The following is a 17772-nucleotide window of genomic DNA, read 5'->3' on the forward strand; positions in this document are numbered from 1 at the left end:
GATTAGGGATCTTTGGGGTTTGGGCTTTGGAGGAAGAGAGAGACACTCTCTGGGACAGGTGGGGAATCAGAGGAAATACCCAGAGGGGCTGGCGTGGGAGGAAGGGACCAATACCTGCTTGGTGGCTGTTTCAATGCACTTGTCCCACTGGCCCTGCTCCACATAGAGGTCCAAAGCAGCCACCACGTCCACACCCACTAGCTATGGACCAGTTAAAAAGACAGAGTTACACGAGGGAAGAAGAGGGAAAGAGTCTCTGAGCCTCCCTGTGCTCGCCTCCTGCTGCCTATGCCAGTCTCACCGAGTCCACTTTGCCCTGGCTCTTGAGGAACTCTTTATAACACTGGTCCACATAGTCTTCATACCTGTGAAGGCACGCAGAAAGCTCACACATCAAAGCGCTAGAAGCACACCCGTCCCATGAGAACTTCCTCTCAGCCTTTACAAAAGGAAGTAAAAGAATTTCTAGTGAGAAGGGGTCATGAGCTTACCGGGGATCTAGCTCCTTAGCGACACGCTTGGCCTTGTTCCATTCCTCACCCTCAATGAAAGCATCGATCGCTTCCTTGACAAGGTCCAGGTTCAGATAGAGCTCTGCAGCCTGCACAGGGGAAAATCTGAGACTGGAGATGTCTCTCTCCCTTTCTTCCCCCCTCTCCCTCCTGGGAACTCTGGGAACTCTGGGGAAACAAATGCATGCCGAGCCTGCCAGGAGACCACCCCCCGCCCCTGACTTCACACGGCTTCTACCCATCTCTGTGGAATCTATTTCTGCTCAGTCTCAGCGCCCTACTTACTGCACTGTGCTTTCCAATTCCAATCAGCTGGGGTCCCACAGCCCGAACTACTTCCAGACTGCGTGGGGGAGGTAGAAACTTGATGGAGAGTTCAGCTGCCTGAGTGGTTGAACAGAAGATAGAAGTGGGCAGAGAGACAAATACTGCCCAGGGGTCCTTGACCTGCTCTATTTTTACCTCCAGATGCCAACTTTCTTGCCTTCTCCCTCACCTTCCACCCTGTGGGGCAAATCCTGCCTCATGGTCCATCAGAGCTTTTACATGACCATCAGAGGACCTAACTGTTCCTCTCAGCTCTTCCTCTTTCAGACACTCACTGCTGCCTGAGAGCACTGCATTTGGTTCTGTCACCTTTGACAAACTGGTTTCTCAAGGTCTTTGTCACAAACAGAACCCTGGTAGCATGGTGTAGAGAAAAAACCCCTAAAGCAGAAGCCCAGGACATTCTGCAACTATTTGTGTTGGGCATTTCTGAGTTTCAGTTTCTTCATCCATCAGAGTGATGGTTGGTCTAGATTCGTACTGTCCAGAACAGCAGCCAGAGTCACATGTGGCTAGTCCTGAGATGTGCTCTAACCTTATATATTTCAAAGACTTAGTATGAAAAAAGGAATGTAGACAATCTCGAATAGATTTTTACATTGATTTTGCCTTGAAATATTGATAATAGTTTCGGTATAATAGGTTAAGCAGAATATAATTATTTTCACCTTTTTCTTTACACTTATTTGAGTGTGGCTACTAGAAAATTTTAAAATTACATATATGACTTAGACCTTTGTGACCTGCATTGTATATCTACTGGACAGTGTTGATCTAGATGATTTTGGAGACCCCTTTCAACCCTAAAACTCAGTAATTCTACAAGTGTTCCATGAAGCTCACTCTGTTTCTGCTGTGATGCTGACATCCTCACCAGATTTTAACTTCCACAGAGTCCACTTCAGCCATAGTCTATGTGAATCCTCCTGGTCTTTCCCCACCTGTTCTTGCCTTTCTTCTTTACCTGCCAAACCCTTCAAGGCTTAAAGTGCTCCCATCCAGAAAGCCCACTCTCTGAATAACCTAAAGAAGGTATAGTCATGCACAGACCTGGGTAAACAATGCCCTAGCGTAAGGTACAGCAGATGCTTCCGTTCAGTTCAGTTGCTCAGTCAAGTCTGACTCTGCAACCCCATGGACTGCAGCACACCAGACTTCCCTGTCCTTCACCAACTCCCAGAGCTTGCTCAAACTCATGTGCATCGTGTCAGTGATGCCATCCAACCATCTCATCCTCTGTCATCCCCTCTTCCCGCCTTCAATCTTTCCTAGCATCAGGATCTTTTCAAATGAGTCAGTTCTTCACATCTGGTGGCCAAAGTATTGGAGTTTCAGCTTCAGCATCAGTCCTTCCAATGAATATTCACCACTGATTTCCTTTAGGATTGACTGGTTGGATCTCCTTGCAGTCCAAGGGACTCTCAAGAGTCTTCTCCAACACCACAGTTCAAAAGCATCAAAGAAAGTTCAAAAGCTTTCTTTATAGTCCAACTCTCACATCCATACATGACTACTGGAAAAACCATAGCTTTGACTAGATGGACCTTTGTTGGCAAAGTAATGTCTCTGCTTTTTAATATGCTGTCTAGGTTGGTCATAGCTTTTCTTCCAAGGAGCAAGCATCTTTTAATTTCATGGCTGCAGTGATTTTGGAGCCCCTAAAAATAAAGTCTGTCACTGTTTCCATTGTTTCTCCATCTATTTGCTATGAAGTGATGGGACCAGATGCCATGATCTTAGTTTTCTGAATGTTGAGTTTTAGCCAGCTTTTTCACTCTCTTCTTTACTTTCATCAAGAGGCTCTTTAGTTCTTCTTCGCTTTCTGCCATAAGGGTGGTGTCATCTGTATATCTGAGGTTATTGCTATTTCTCTCAGCAATCTTGATTCCAGCTTGCAGATGCTTAATACCTGAAAAAACTTGCTAAACTCTCATAACCAACCTCAGTCCTTTCTACTTCCTTCCCCTCCAACTTCAAGGGCCTATTCAGTGACAAGGCCTCACAAACCTTTGGGAAATTCTGCAGGGGCATCTGCACAACAACATTTTATTCAGGGGCTGATCAGTCTCACCCCTTCATAACTTCTAATACCCTATTTCCCTGCATGTGAGGTACATGACTAAAATATACATGTATCCCCATCACAAAGACCCTAAGAATCCATCTTAGAATTGATGAAACATACTAGCTTGGCTTAATCTGCCAGAGGCTTAATCTGCTGAATGGAGGAGGGACCTCTGCTTTTTCACAGCCTCCATCTGGCCCAGTTTCAGGATCTGGATTTGCCATTCCAACTCTGGCCCTAGGCCTATTCTTCCCTCACAAGGCCTCCCTGACCCCTCCAGGCCACAGAGATCTCACCCTTCTCTGAACTCTACTTGAACTTCACTAGTGAACTTCCATCTTCACTAAGCTGCAATATTAACCAACTGAGCCACGTGTTAGTCTACCTTCCCCCAATTTCTGTCTCTCTGAGTTCTGTCTTATATCCCTTTTTATAGCCTTCATAGATTCTGGTCTAGCATCCATCAGGCACTCAAGTCTGAGAAGGAATGCTGGGTGTGAATGGAGGCGGGGAACAGAGTCCGGCGGGTGTGGCACCTCACCTTCAGCCAGCACTTCTCCACCAGGCTGCTGCTTCCTGTGTCCCGCACTTTGAGGTAGCAGTCGACTGCACGGCTGTACTCTCCAGCCTGTTCCCACTGTCGAGCCTGTTCCACCAGACCCTCCATGCCCCTGTGTGGATGAGAGCCCTTGTGACCAGGACAGGGGAGGGGCAGCGTGGCTGAGCCTGTGTGCACGTTCTGACCCACCCCCAGTCTTGCCAACATTTCCTGGTACTCTGGCTTCATATCTGGCTCCTTTCTTTCCTGGTCCCCTGGCTTCATACCTGGCCCCCTTCTTTCCTGGAGCCCTGGCTTCATACCTGGCCCCCTTCTTGGTAGCTTCCCGTTCATACTCTTCCTGCAGCGCCTCCAGCTGGCCGGGCACGTAGTCCTTGCAAATCCGCAGGGCATCACTCCATAGTCCAGCCTCCTGCTCAGATTTCCAGGTATCAGGATGGCATGACAGCTTCCCACTGCACACAGGCCCACCACTATAGCCCGCTGGTCCCTGGGTCCTTGGACCTCTTTTCTTCCTTCTCTCTGCTCCTCCCCCTCCCCTAGGGTTAACCTTCTCAAAACCAGGGTTCAGTATAGTGCTCTATGGGTTCTCCTACCTCTCACCCTCCCTCATGGGATTCTTCCCCTGAATCTGCTGCCCCACCTTATAGTAATTGAGGGCCAGGCCTGGTCTCTGGGCCCGAAGCAGCAGCCCTTCTGCTTTCTGGAAGTCCTTCTCCTCCAAGGCCCCCCGAGCCTGCCCCACGAGCACCTCGGCGACACTGTCAGGGTCATGGGCCTCGGCCACACGCTGAGCTGCCTCCCAGTCCTGGTTATGGACAAACCTGTTCCCAGATGAGGACAGAGAGGAGACTGAGTATAGGACTGAGGCCTCAGTGATGAGAGGCAAACCACCGTGTCACTGAGGGGGGATAAGAGTTATTGGTACTAGGTTTAGATGAAGGTGAAAATGACAATGAGCGGTCCTGGGGCTGAGTCTGGGAGGACAGGATTAGGGAATTCATGGGGTAACTCACATGAGGACTGCTTCCTTAGGTTTACCGGCCTTGATAAATTCAGTTTCAGCCTCTTCAAATTTTCCCTAGAGGGAGAGGGAAACAGCCATACACGACGAGAAGGAGACTGGCACCCCAGGCAGCCGTGAGACAGAAGGTCTGGATGCCTGGCAGCAGTGGACCAGGGCATGGGAAGGAGGGCTCTGTGGTCAGAGTCAAAAGCAATGGGGAAGAACCACATCCATACCTCATCCTCCAGGTACATAGCGTATCGGAGATGGATCTCAGGGGTTTTGTGCTTGAGGGCCAGCCGAGAGAGTTCAAAAGCAAATTCAAAGGAGCTGAAATGGGAGGTGCAAACAAGGTTTGTCTACACTATACTTCCTTTTATAAGAGAAGAGAAACAGAGGGCAAGGATTGAGGGGAAGAAAAGGGACAGATTTTAAAAAATCAATGAAATGATAAGAGAAGCATAGCACTATACCAACAGGCAGGAAGGACCCCTGGTGCTTCCACCACCTCCCAGAGCCACAGCTGCACTAGCAGGAAAATAATCTTCCCGAAACAAGTAAAATCACCCATAGCAATTTGACTCATTGCAGGATTCCTACTGGTGTTCTTAACATTTGCTTAAGAAAACCTCACTTTTGGGCAGAAGTCTTGAGTAGATGTTTTCCAAAAGAGGATATGCAGATGGCTAACATGAAAACATGGAGATGCTTAACAGCAGTAATCATCAGAGAAGTGCAAGTCAAAACCACAATGAGATAACAACTCACATATGTCAGAATGGCTATCATCAAAAAAGATCTACAAGTAACAAATGCTGGTGAGGATGTGGACAGAAGGGAACCCTTATGCAATGTTGGTGGGAAGGTAATTTGGTGTAGCCACTATGGAAAACAGTTTGGAGGTTCCTCAAAAAACTGAAAAACAGAACTACCATAAGATCCAACAATTATACTCCTGGGTATATAGCTGAAGAAAACAAAAACACTAAAGATACAGGAACCCCAATGTTCATAGTAGCATTATTTACAATAGCCAAGATATGGAAGCCACCAAGTGTCCATCAACAGATAAATTAATAAAGAAGATGTCACACACACATAAATATTACTCAGTAATACAAAATGAAATTTTGCCATTTCCAACAACATGGATGGACCAGGAGGGTATTATGCTTAGTAAAATAAGTCAGACAAAGACAAATACTATAGGTTATTACTTATATGTGAAATCTAAAAAATGAAACAAACGTGAATATAACAAAAACAGAAACAGACTCACAGATATAGAGAACAAACCAGTAGTTCCCAGTGGGGAGAGGAAAAGGGGAAAGGGCAAGCTGGGGATAGGAGATTAAAAGGCATAGACTATTCGGTACAAGTAAACTACAAGGATACATTACACAGCACAGGGAACACAGCCACTGTTTTCTAATAACCTTAAATGGAGTGTAATCTATAAAAAATATTGAATCACCATGTTGGACACCTGGAACTAATACTATAAATCAACTGCACTGCAGAAAATTAATAATTTAACTTAAAAAAAAAAGAAAAGCTCATTTTGCATTTAATGGAATCACATTTCCACTGTGTATGTATGTGCTTAGTTGCTCAGTCATGTCCAACTCTTTCTGACCCTATAGACTAAAGCCCACCAGGCTCTTCTCTGTCCATGAGATTCTCCAGGCAAGAATACTGGAGTAGGTTGCCATTTTCTTCTCCAGGGGAATCTTCCCAACTCAGGGATCAAAACCAAGTCTCCGGCATTGCAGGTAGACTCTTTACCATCTGAGCCACTGGAGAGACCCACACTTTACTCACATCACACATTACTCAGCAGTAAATTACTGGCTTAGAGCATTTTAGCTTTAAAAATTGTTCTCTTTCCCTCTTTCTCCTTAGAACAGCCAAAGATTAAACACCCTTCTGAGCCCCCAGGGGAACAGGAGCAGAATTACTAATTCATTCTTGCCTCTCTATCAAGCTCTTCCAAGGATCTCTCCTTACCACATTTCTTCATTCTTGCTTTAGCCTCTAGAAATGCTTTTCAGTTATACATCAATTTTCTTTCTCTATATAGAGGCTGTCTGGAATGGGGCCCCCAGAGAGAAGGCTTGGGGCCTCACCAGTTGTCAGCAGCATGGTCAATAGCAGCTTCCAGGAGTCCCAGCTTGTTGAGCAATCTAACAGCAGCCTCTCCTCCTAGGCTCTTGGCCCACAGATAGGCCACGTGTTTGTGGGCATTAGCTCCTCCATGAGCCTTGGCCACCTGAAAGGCAAAGCCCCTTGGCAACCCTCCGATACAGGGGTACATGGCTGCTCCCTTATCATCACTTACTTGACCTCAGCTTGGAAAAAGATCAGGTACCCCCCAGAGCAGTAGGAAGAGGGCTAAATTTCAGCCCTATTCACCTGATTAGGGTCCAAGGATGGATTTCAGGTCGTTCACAAACCATTAAAATTGTATGTGAAATTGTGTGTGTAGGTGTGGACTTTTTTCAAATATACCCATGACCAGTTTAAAATTAGATAGCTACTTGAGCGTGGGAAAGCAGGATGGATGGACTCTGTACATCCTTACCCAGTAAGGGGAAGACCTCCTTACCCGGTAAGCCTCTTCCCAAAGCCCATTGGACCGGTACATATTCACTGTCGCCTTCCACTCCTGGGCCTCAAGGTAGTGATACTCAGCCTCCTGGAGTCGGCCTTCAGCCTCCAGCTCCTGGGGAGGGAGAGGCAAGTCAGGATGGGGAGGGGGCAGATGGAGCCGCTTTGGGGGAGAGATGGGCAGCAGCAGGAGAAGGGCTCACCTTGCCCAGATGCAGGTGTGTGTCGCTGAGGAGATCTGGGTGGTGCTTCCCTACCAAGCGGATCATATCATCATACAACTTATGCTTTTTGAACATGCTGATGGCGAGGTCAGGCTCTTCCACGGTCACATATAGCCTGGGGACAGGAGAAACACCTGTGGCCTCCTAGACCCAGATTCCTGCTGTGAGAGTCATTCCTAAGGGATCCTGTCCCTGCCTTCTGGGCAGAGGGCACGTATCTGCAGACCCAGCCCTCAAGCCCTGTCTCCCGCTACACCTCCCCTGGGGCCACAGCTCACCTCTCGGCCTCTCGGTACTTGCCCTGTGTCTCCATCTCCTGAGCCTGAGTGATGTACAGCACCGAGACGTCTTCTGGTCTCATGCACTTCATGGCCAGCTGTGCAGACACACAGGGTCAGGCCAGCCTCAGGCACTAATTCCCAAGGGAAGCAGAGGGCAACACAGAGCGGACAGGGAAGTGGGGTTTCTTCAAGGAAGCCTGTGTTCACAGGAACTCTGAACTTTCCCAATAAGCACAGGAGTTCGTTTACTGCCACTCTCCTATTCAGCTCAGGGATCCCAAACCCATAAGGAGCAGAGTAAGAACTACATTCTGCTAAGGCAGGAGGGTCAGAGATGCCCTGTGCTGGGTGGGGGCACCCAATCCCACTAACTTACTCCTACTGCACCCACTGGGCTCTGGGAGCACGAACGAGAACAGTTACCAGTGTGACTAGAGCTCCAGCAGAGGTATTTCAGATTCCCAGCTCCCAAGGCCATCTGCTCTCTTCAGAATTGCAGGTTTGGGAACTAGAGCCTCTCATGATCCTTGCCTTTCCTTTTGGCTAGGCATCAGTTACCCAGACTGTACTTTGGTACTCTTCCTCAGCTTTCAGGGAGCCCAGTGAAGCGGGGAGATTGGCGACTAGGGGAAGGGACAACACGGCCATGAAGGAGACATTCTCTTCTCATGAATGTCACCCGTTGCCCACCTTGTGGGCTTGCTCCCAGCGGCCGGCCTGGGTGTACATGTCTATGGCGTCTTTTGTCCGGTCTCCCTTAGTGTAGAGCTCTTCTGCAATCTGTGGATGAGATAGGGAGAGGCAAAAGATCAGAGTGACAGAGTGAAAGCAGCCTGGAGGAGGAAAGAACAAACCTCAGCTGAGAGGGAGTAGAACCTGGGACTCCATTAGCGTACAGTCAGAGAGAAGACAAGGTGACTGTAGGTGTCTCAGGCTTTCTTCTGTTTTGATAAAAGACCAGCCCCAAACAGTATGAGGACAATACAGTGGGAGTTTAAGATTACTTTGCCAACAAAGGTCTGTCTGGTCAAAGCTATGGTTTTTCCAGTAGTCACATATGGATGTGAGAGTTGGACTATAAAGAAAGCTGAGCACCAGATAATTAATGCTTTTGAACTGTGGTGTTGGAGAAGACTCTTGAGTCCCTTGGACTGCAAGGAGATCCAACCAGTCAATCCTAAAGGAAATCAGTGGTGAATATTCATTGGAAGGACTGATGCTGAAGCTGAAACTCAAATACTTTAGCCACCTGATGCAAGGAACTGACTCATTGGAAAAGACCCTGATGCTGGGAAAGATTGAAGGCAGGAGCAGAAGGGGATGAGATGGTTGGATGGCATCACCGACTTAATGGACAGGAGTTTGAGTAAACTCCGGGAGTTGGTGATGGACAGGAAGGCCTGGCGTGCTGCAGTCCATGGGGCTGCAAAGAGTTGGACACGACTGCGCAGCTGAACTGAACTTAAGATGGCTTCATGTTTTTGCAGTCCATGACAATTCTATACTGTAAATGTGTTGGCGATATGTTTTTTTTAATTTTAAATAATTTTATTGAGGTATAGTTAATCTACAATGTTAATTTCTGCTTCAGTTTTATATATACATATTTTTATTATATGTATTATGTTATTATATTTATATTATATATATTCTTTTCCATTATGGTTTATTACAGGATATTGATTATAGTTCCCTGTGCTATACAATAGGACCTTGTTTATCCATCCTATATATAATAGTTTGCATCTGCTAATGTTGGAAGTTACTCTTGAAGCATCTCTCATGCTAGAGACCTGCTTTATATGTCTGGGAGAGGGTTCTGTGTCATGTCAGAATGAAATGGTGGTGTGTTTCATTTAGGGTGGTAACACTGTTGGGCCCCAGTAAGAAGGATCTGGTGAGGTGGCCCCCACTCCCTCTTCTGGGCTCTCTCCTCATCCTCCTGTACTGTACTGCTTCATGCTGCAGAAAGGGGTTGTCCCTCACCTCATACTCCTGCAGAGATGCATAGTGTTGGGCCACGCGAGGATAGTATTTGGACGCAGTGTTCCGGTCCTGCAGATCTAATATATAAATTGCCTTCTTCCACTGGCGGGCACCCAGGGCAGCCTCAATTGCCTTAATGGAGCACCTGGCGTAGTTGGAAAAGGGGTAAATGTGTATGGGGAAAGAGGAAAATGGATGGAAGTAGAGATACCTCAAGCATACTCCAACCCACATTCAGAGATTTCCCTTGTTTTAGTAAGGCCTTGGTGCCCTTGCCTGTCCCATCACCTCTCACCTCATGTCCAAATGCCCTCTGCACCCCTGGACCACCACACCTGGCTTCAATGTAGTGATTAATGGCCGCGTCGAGCTGCTTCTGCTGCACCAAGTGGTCCCCCCACGCCTCCTCTAGTCTCACCACTTCCGCTGGGAAGGCCACCCGAGCCAGCTCCACTGCTGCCAGAGACAGAGAGGGCACTCAGCACAGGCTCCGGGCACAGAGAGGCAGAGAAGTGAGGCGTGGAGTACAAGGGAAGAGTGGAGGGATGGGGGATCCCTGAAGCCAGGTGTCGGGGGACTGCTGGGGCAGGAGTCCACAACACTGTGGAGTGGCCAGTACCTTTCATGAATGCGCTGCCTTTACAGTAGCACTCCAGGGCCTGCTGTGGATTTCGTATCTTCTCAAAGAGATCACCTGCCTGTTAACACATCCCATGTTACTTCAAAGATAGCCCTACTACACAAAAATCAACTGTCAGATCCCCAAGGTGGGGGATTCAGCCAGCAGTCAGGGAGGGCTGTGCACTCCAAGACGCTGCTGGGTAGGAGAGGACTCTGGGCTCTGGGGGCTAAGGGATGGGAACTGGGAGCCAGGGTACCCGTTCATACAGCTCGCCCTTGATCAGGGCAGCGGTGATGTGCTCCACCAGCTCCGTGTTAGCCAGCAGTTCCTCCCGGTTCAGCACCAGCCGAGCAGCCTTGGCGGGGAGCCCAGCTTTGAGGTAGAGGCTGATGGCTGCTAGCCCATCCCCTTGGCTCTCTTGAAGTTCGCCTGCCCGCTCCTCTTGCTGTGTGTCCATCAGCCACTGGTAGTAACCCCGGCGCAGCTTCTCTAGGGCCGGGTGCCCCTGACATGCAGCAGAAGAGAACCAGGAGTCACACCCCTCCTTCCTGCCCTGCTGCTTCCCATCATAACTGTAACAGCCGAAATCCTCCCAGTCACCAGCAGCCCAACTCCCCGCACTATGACACTGTTCCAGCTCCTGCAGCCCCTTGACAAGAAGGGTTTCTGATACTGGTGGGCCCTAGTTCTGAACAACTGTGGGGAAGACAGAACTGGTACCTTGGCCTCAGCCACAGCGATACATTCATCCCAGCGGTGTAGCTCCTGGTACATGTCCATGGCCTCCTCAACGGCATTCTAGGCAGAGGGAGGAGGGACACCAGGAAGACACGAAGATCAGAAATGAGCAAGCTCTCCTCAGCCTGGCTGAGATGCCAGCCTGTGTGGGTTGAAAGCCTCATCTCCTTAGTATGAAACTAAAAGAAGCTTAAACTTCAGGGCACCTTATTTGCACAGGCTCCTTCCAAACCAACTTTTCTTCAAGAGGGTTCCTCAAACTGAATAAGCTTTGGGCCTCACAAAATTGGGATCTACCTCCATGCACAAGAATTGTGGAGAACAGCAGGAGATGGTAGACTTTCTATGAAGTAAAGAAGTGACTGTCAGAACGAACCCAGAGGAGGAAATTATGGAGCAGTGAAATTCACTGTATAAACCTTTTAAAAGTTTCTCTCCAGGCCTCTGATAGCCCAGCTGATCAGCGCTCATTCTTTCTTCCTCTGAGTTTGCCTCACTTTTCTCCCCTCTGATCCCCTCTTCCATCCAGCTACTCTGCTCCTATTACCTGTTCTAAGAAGATCATTTCCGCCAGCTTGTAGTTCTTCTCCAGCATGGCTAGTCGTGCTCGGACCTGATAAGAGTCTGTTCCTTCTCCACCCTGTGGAAAAAACAAGGTTCTGGTTATTCTGTTGGTGCCCAGGAACAATTCTGTCTGTGTAAGAGGAGACAGGAAGGTCAGAGAGATGTGGAGGCTAAAGGCTTAAGAAGCTGAAAACTTGGGGCTTAGAGGCTTGAGGTTTGGCAAACAACTCCAAAATGGCCTGACTTGAAGGTGGCGATGGGGAGGGCAGAGTAGAGGAAATTAGCCATGGCTGGAAAGCTAAGAGTCGTGGGTCTGAGTGCCAAGAGAAATCTCAGCTCAAAAAAGTGAACGAATCAGGAGGAGAATACTTGCATATTCCCGAGACACTTGATCTGCAATCTCATTGGTTTCATGGAGGAACCGAGCTTTTGCAACATGTCCCAGAGCAGAAAAGCACCTAAAGTATGGAAGCAATAACAATAATAATATTATTATAGAATCATCATTAATTCATTGGTTTAGCAGATATATGATGAGCATCTATTATACGCCAGGCACTTGTTCTTGCCACTGGGGACACAAAGGGGTCCACTGGGGACACAAAAACAAAGATGAGGGCCTGGCTCTTAGGGAACTTACTTTCTAGCCGAAACAGATAATTAGTAAACAAATAAACAAAGATTAATTGAAATAATGGAAAATGAAACTAAGGGGACTATTTAAGTTGGCTGTCAGAGAAGGCTTGTTCCAGCAGCTGTCATCTGAGCTGAGACCTGAATCCAAGAAAGAGCATGGCAAGATGGAGAAAAACTACTCCAGACAGAGGGAGAAGTTAGTATAAAGGGCCCAAGGCAAGAGTGAGCCCGGTGTGCTCAAAGGGACAAAGGATGCCTGTGTGGCTGGAGACTAATGGGCAAGCACCTGATATGAGAAGGAAGCGGGGTCAAATCTTGTGGGGCCTTAGGAGTTTGTGTTTTATACAAAGTACAAAAGCAAGAAAATGATTTAATCTAATTTATGTTTTTAAAAAACTACCACAGCTGTTATGGTTGTAAGGATTATAGGAGTCTAAGTAGCAGTTTCTAATTAAGAATTAAGAGGTTTTTGCACCACTGTACGCAGGAGATGGTGGTCTGTTCTAGGGTTGAGACAGTAGGGTTGAACAAATAAGAGATTTGGGGTATGTTATAAAAACCCTGGATCACTGTCCCTATGACTTGTAGTGAGTCTAGCTCTTGGGGGACGGGATAAAAGGGACCAAGGATGAATCCTTGCCAAAGCCACAGCAGCTGATGTTTAATGAGCACTTCCGGTCTGTGCTCTTTGCACAGATCCTTTCACTAAGTCTCCCCTATCACCGCCACTCTGCCACTCTTCTTTACCATCCTGTAAGGTGAATACTGTTATTATCCTCATTTCATAGAGAAAATGGAGAAGCCACGGCTTGAGAAGGTTAAGTTAATCTCTCTAAAGTTACACAGTTGGTAAATGGAATCAAGATTTGAAATAGGAGAGTCTGGAGTCCCATGTTTTTCCCGTTAATTACACTCCTATACCATTACTGGAATATACACATCAACACATAGATTGTAGGGTAGGAGCGTTAAACACTTGGAAGTGGCACCTAGTTACAAGATGGGGGAGTGAAAACAATAAAAGACATACTCTTATAGTAAGTCAGAGAAAAACAAATATGTAATATTGCTTATATGTAGAATCTAGAAAATGGTAGAGATGAACTTATTTGCAAAGCAGAAATAGAGTCTCAGTTGTAGAGAACAAATTTATGGTTACCAAAGGAAGAAGAGGGGATGGGATGAATCGGAAGATTGGGATTGACATATATATACACTAGTAATGGATCTAATCTAACAGATAACTAATGAGAGCCCACTGTAGCTCAGCGAACTCTACTCAGTGTTCTGTGGTGACCTAAATGGGAAGGAAATCTAAAAAAGAGGGGATTTATGTATATGTACATGAATACCTAATTCACTTTGCTGTACAGCAAGAAATTAACACAACATTGTAAAGCAACTATAGTCCAATAAAAATTAAAAAAAAAATTTTTTTTTAAATAAATAAAAGCCATACTCTAATACTCTAGGATGGGAGAATGTTTGGAATAACTGCACTGTGGAAGGGTTCTCTGTTGGCATGGGAAGGCAAGAGGTGCCCTAACCCTGGGGAGGAGCAGCCCATGGGGAAGACACTGTGTGGCCATCTCTCCCTCCAAGCTGCCTGGCACCTAGGTTCCAAAGCCCAGCTCACCTCTCAGCAATGTGAAGCTGCTTTGCTTCCAGTGACAGCTTACTCAAGGTTTTCCACATTGCTTCTGTTTCTGGGGTCATTTCCAGAGTTTCTAAGAAGGCTGTGGCCCTGGAGAGGGAAGGAAGCAAAGCACAAGGAATGAGTCCAAGATGAGGAAGACACTAAGGAATATTGGTGATGGGGCAGGAAGAGGATGGGGGAGGCAATTATTTGCCCTTTTTTTCTAATCTCCTCCCAGGACCACCAGGTCCTTTTCAGACATGACTGGTTTTACTACCCACCTCAGGCAGGTCCTCAGACCCAGACTTTCCCACCACCGTGCTGGTTATCAGCCTCATGTCTCACCGGGTGTAGTTGCCATCTTCAATGGCTGTTCCAAACTCAATAAGGCCCTCATCCAGGGTGTAGGCAACTGTAGTCACACCTTCGGTCACCATCACCTCTGTCTTTCCCCCACCTCGCTCGAGACCTACAACATCACCCTGTAAAAATTCAATCCCCCCACCCCACCAAAATTCCAGGTAAGTGTTGCCACAGGCTCAACTGCAGAAAAGACCCACCCTCATCCAACCCTACTGCTCACACCCTGAGGGAATGACTGTACTCTCTGTTTTTCTGATACTTCTCTCAGGCAGATAAAAATTCCCCATCTATGGTAATATCCTTGGGTTAAAGTACACCATTCTCCCCCAGACTCCCCTCCCATTTTGGATAATTTCTTAAGATACATCTTTCAGTTCATCAATTCACTTTCATCATTGTCTAATCTACTATTTAAACCGCGGCAGTCATCCTAGCCTAGCACAGGGGCCTCTTTTCTGTTTCCATAGGCTCCTCCCAGATTTGGGATATTACTGTGTGTGTGATGTTGTCATGGGGTAAGACAGAGGGTGTGATCAGCAGTCTGAAAAAAACAGAACTCTGAATGGCTTGTAACAGAGAATCAGCACATAAGGAGGTGTGATATGGAACTCCTCCTCAATTGGGGATCTTCCAGTCTAAGGGAACTCTACAATTCGACTTGGTGAACTCCCACTATAATAGGGACCAGTACTCTGAGGGTCTAATATAATGTCAGGAATCTGAACAAGGATGGCTCTGGGGCCCAGACCACTGTGGGAAGCAGTCTAAGTGTCACCTGCCAACTCCATCAGAGAGGTTATGGGTGGCAGGCAGAGAAACCAAGCAGCCTTCAGAGTTTCCTTGGGTTCTAATTAATCAGCTCGACACTACGTGTGAGGTGCCCTGATGTTGACATACCCTGATAGAGGACGTGGTGACCCTCTCAGGTGCCTCAATGTTGTACCACACACACAAGTTGTTTCGGTTCTGAGCCACCAGCACATCACTTCCTGGGACCCACTGCACGTAGGAGCAGAAGTTGAGGATCATCGTCTTAGAGCAGCTTTCAACATCATATAGATGCAACTGGAGGAAGAAGAAGTAGATACACAATTAAGAAAAGATGTGGGTGTCTTCCCATCTGGACCATTTCCTAATGGGGAAATGTGGTGAGCTCGCCCACTGGTCAGGTACATGCTGAATTTCAAAGCTTACTGAACTTCAACCATAAACCCTTCAAGTTCATGCTGTTGGTATATTCTGACACTGGCCAAATAAGAGATGACCAAAAGAGCAAAGGGCTACACCCTAGGAATTTAAGTTAGGTGCAGGTCAGACTTTCATTCCTAGAAGAACTCTGGCCAGAGTTATCGGTCTGGATTACAAAAATAAGGTCATGAGACAAATTAAATGGCCTGGAAATATGTGATGTGGCTTTTACATCACAGTGAAAATGAAATGAAAAATCACCAGGTAGTCCCTGAGGTCAAACTCACGGGCGATACCACAGAGATCAGAATGAATACAGGACTGGGGGAGACTGTCCTCAGGCCAGCATCAGTGCAGTCAGGCAAGTGTGGTTGAAGAGCCCTGGAGCAGTAGGTGTGGGAAAGGTCAGCTGGGTGCTGAGCAAGGGGAATGCAGGGGTGAGGATGGTTCATGAAGTCACAGATTTGTGAATAGTGAGAGACACATCAACTCCCAAATTCTCCTCGTGACTTTGGTGCCTGTATGATACAATCTCTCAGGGTAAAATGGGATGCGTGGTGATATTAGACGTAAAAAATGTTGATCCTTCTGTGCTGTTCGCTATGCTTATGGCACAGCCCCAAGAAATCATGTTTGCCGTTCTGCCTCCCACTGTCCCTAGTGGCAGCTAGTACCACATCCTTTATGGACCAGTCCAGTGGTTAAGGCCTTAGTAACCCTTCTCACACGAAGTTTCCGGTCCCTGAAGAGAAGCTTATGCCCAGTCTCATTAAGTTCCAGCCAATCCACACGACTCTCATGGCTGATGGTGCCAATGTTGTAGCCGCCAATCAGGTCCACTAGAGAGTAAAGGAAACAGGGTGAAAAAGAGAGATTCCACATAATCACATACAAAGCATGAGGTAGCTTATGAAAGTTTAGTTTTAAGAATGTTGCAAAAAAGAAAAAAAAGAATGTTGCATTAGTCTACAGCATGTCACTCAGGAGCACAAATGGTCAGTATAATATAATTTTGCTAAGTTGCTTCAGATGCTGTGTTTCTTCTAAATTTAGAGATTTCATTTAACTCCGCAGTTAAGTTAGAAGATCCAGACCCACCAAGAAATCTGATTCCTCTCAGGGACTCTGGGACTTCTCTCATAGCAGGTCAGAACTATGGCTTCTGTTACTCATGATAAGCCCCAGTTACAGCAAGCCTCTTGACCTGCCTCTTGAGAAACCTGTATGCAGGTCAGGAAGCAACAGTTAAGAATTGGACATGGAACAACAGACTGGTTCCGAATAGGAAAAGGAGTACGTCAAGGCTGTATATTATCACCCTGCTTATTTAACTTCTATGCAGAGTACATCATGAGAAACGCTGGGCTGGAGGAAGCACAAGCTGGAATCAAGATTGGTGGGAGAAATATCAATAACCTCAGATATGCAGATGACACCACCCCATGGCAGAAAGTGAAGAAGAACTAAAGAGCCTTTTGATGAAAGTGAAAGAGGAGAGTGAAAAAGTTGGCTTAAAGCTCCACATTCAGAAAACTAAGATCATGGCATCTGGTCCCATCACTTCATGGCAAATAGATGGGGAAACAGTGGAAACAGTGGCTGACTTTATTTTTCTGGACTCCAAAATCACTGCAGATGGTGATTGCAGCCATGAAATCAAAAGACGCTTACTCCTTGGAAGGAAAGTTATGACCAACCTAGACAGCATATTAAAAAGAAGAGACATTACTTTGCCAACAAAGGTCCGTCTAGTCAAGGCTATGGTTTTTCCAGTGGTCATGTATGGATTTGAGAGTTGGACTATAAAGAAAGCTGAGTGCCAAAGAATTGATGCTTTTGAACTGTGGTGTTGGAGAAGACTCTTGAGAGTCCCTTGGACTGAAAGGAGATCCAACCAGTCCATCCTACAGGAGATCAGTCCTGGGTGTTCATTGGAAGGACTGATGTTGAACGTGAAACTCCAACACTTTGGCCACCTGATGAGAAGAGCTGACTCATTTGAAAAGACCCTGATGCTAGGAAAGATTGAGGGCAGGAGGAGAAGAGGACGACAGAGGATGAGATGGTTGGATGGCATCACCGACTCAATGGACATGGGTTTGGGTGGACTCTGGGAGTTGGTGATGGACAGGGAGGCCTTGTGTGCTGCGGTTCATGGGATCACAAAGAGTAGAACAGGACTGAGCGACTGAACTGAACTGATACACTGTCAATTCCGGAGAAGGCAACGGCCACCCACTCCTGGGTTCTTGCCTGGAGAATCCTAGGGACGGGGGAGCCTGGTGGGCTGCTGTCTATAGGGTCACACAGAGCTGGACACGACTGAAGCGACTCAGCAACAGCAGCAGCATACATTGTCAGTTATCTTATACATTATCAATGAGCAATGTGCCTGCTTTTGTTATATATGCTTAAGCTAAAGACCAAATGCCAGCTGATATCCACAACTGGGAAGACC

The 17772-nt window shown here is 47.0% G+C and overlaps 1 protein-coding gene across 3 annotated transcripts in view; it reads right to left on the minus strand.

Annotated features, from left to right (window-relative positions):
* IFT172 (intraflagellar transport 172) overlaps positions 1-17772 on the minus strand; it is a 34630-nt gene that overhangs the window by 4676 nt on the left and 12182 nt on the right. For 2 of the 3 annotated variants that reach the window (XM_061155049.1, XM_061155048.1), the window contains exons 15-39: positions 16041-16153; positions 15024-15191; positions 14109-14245; positions 13764-13871; positions 11865-11949; positions 11475-11567; positions 10910-10987; positions 10446-10694; positions 10187-10265; positions 9903-10023; positions 9568-9712; positions 8272-8361; positions 7579-7676; positions 7280-7415; positions 7075-7191; positions 6596-6738; positions 4706-4799; positions 4480-4544; positions 4107-4287; positions 3766-3875; positions 3446-3575; positions 798-896; positions 492-601; positions 302-365; positions 115-201 (exon numbers count right to left, since the gene is read on the minus strand). In XM_061155049.1, the coding sequence (XP_061011032.1) occupies positions 115-201; positions 302-365; positions 492-601; positions 798-896; positions 3446-3575; positions 3766-3875; positions 4107-4287; positions 4480-4544; positions 4706-4799; positions 6596-6738; positions 7075-7191; positions 7280-7415; positions 7579-7676; positions 8272-8361; positions 9568-9712; positions 9903-10023; positions 10187-10265; positions 10446-10694; positions 10910-10987; positions 11475-11567; positions 11865-11949; positions 13764-13871; positions 14109-14245; positions 15024-15191; positions 16041-16153 (2900 nt within the window). The remainder of the gene's footprint in view (positions 1-114; positions 202-301; positions 366-491; positions 602-797; positions 897-3445; positions 3576-3765; positions 3876-4106; positions 4288-4479; positions 4545-4705; positions 4800-6595; positions 6739-7074; positions 7192-7279; positions 7416-7578; positions 7677-8271; positions 8362-9567; positions 9713-9902; positions 10024-10186; positions 10266-10445; positions 10695-10909; positions 10988-11474; positions 11568-11864; positions 11950-13763; positions 13872-14108; positions 14246-15023; positions 15192-16040; positions 16154-17772) is intronic. The other variant, XM_061155050.1, reaches the window with a different exon arrangement.

This window comes from Dama dama, chromosome 11, assembly GCF_033118175.1.
Source record: "Dama dama isolate Ldn47 chromosome 11, ASM3311817v1, whole genome shotgun sequence".
Classification (NCBI taxonomy): domain Eukaryota; kingdom Metazoa; phylum Chordata; class Mammalia; order Artiodactyla; family Cervidae; genus Dama; species Dama dama.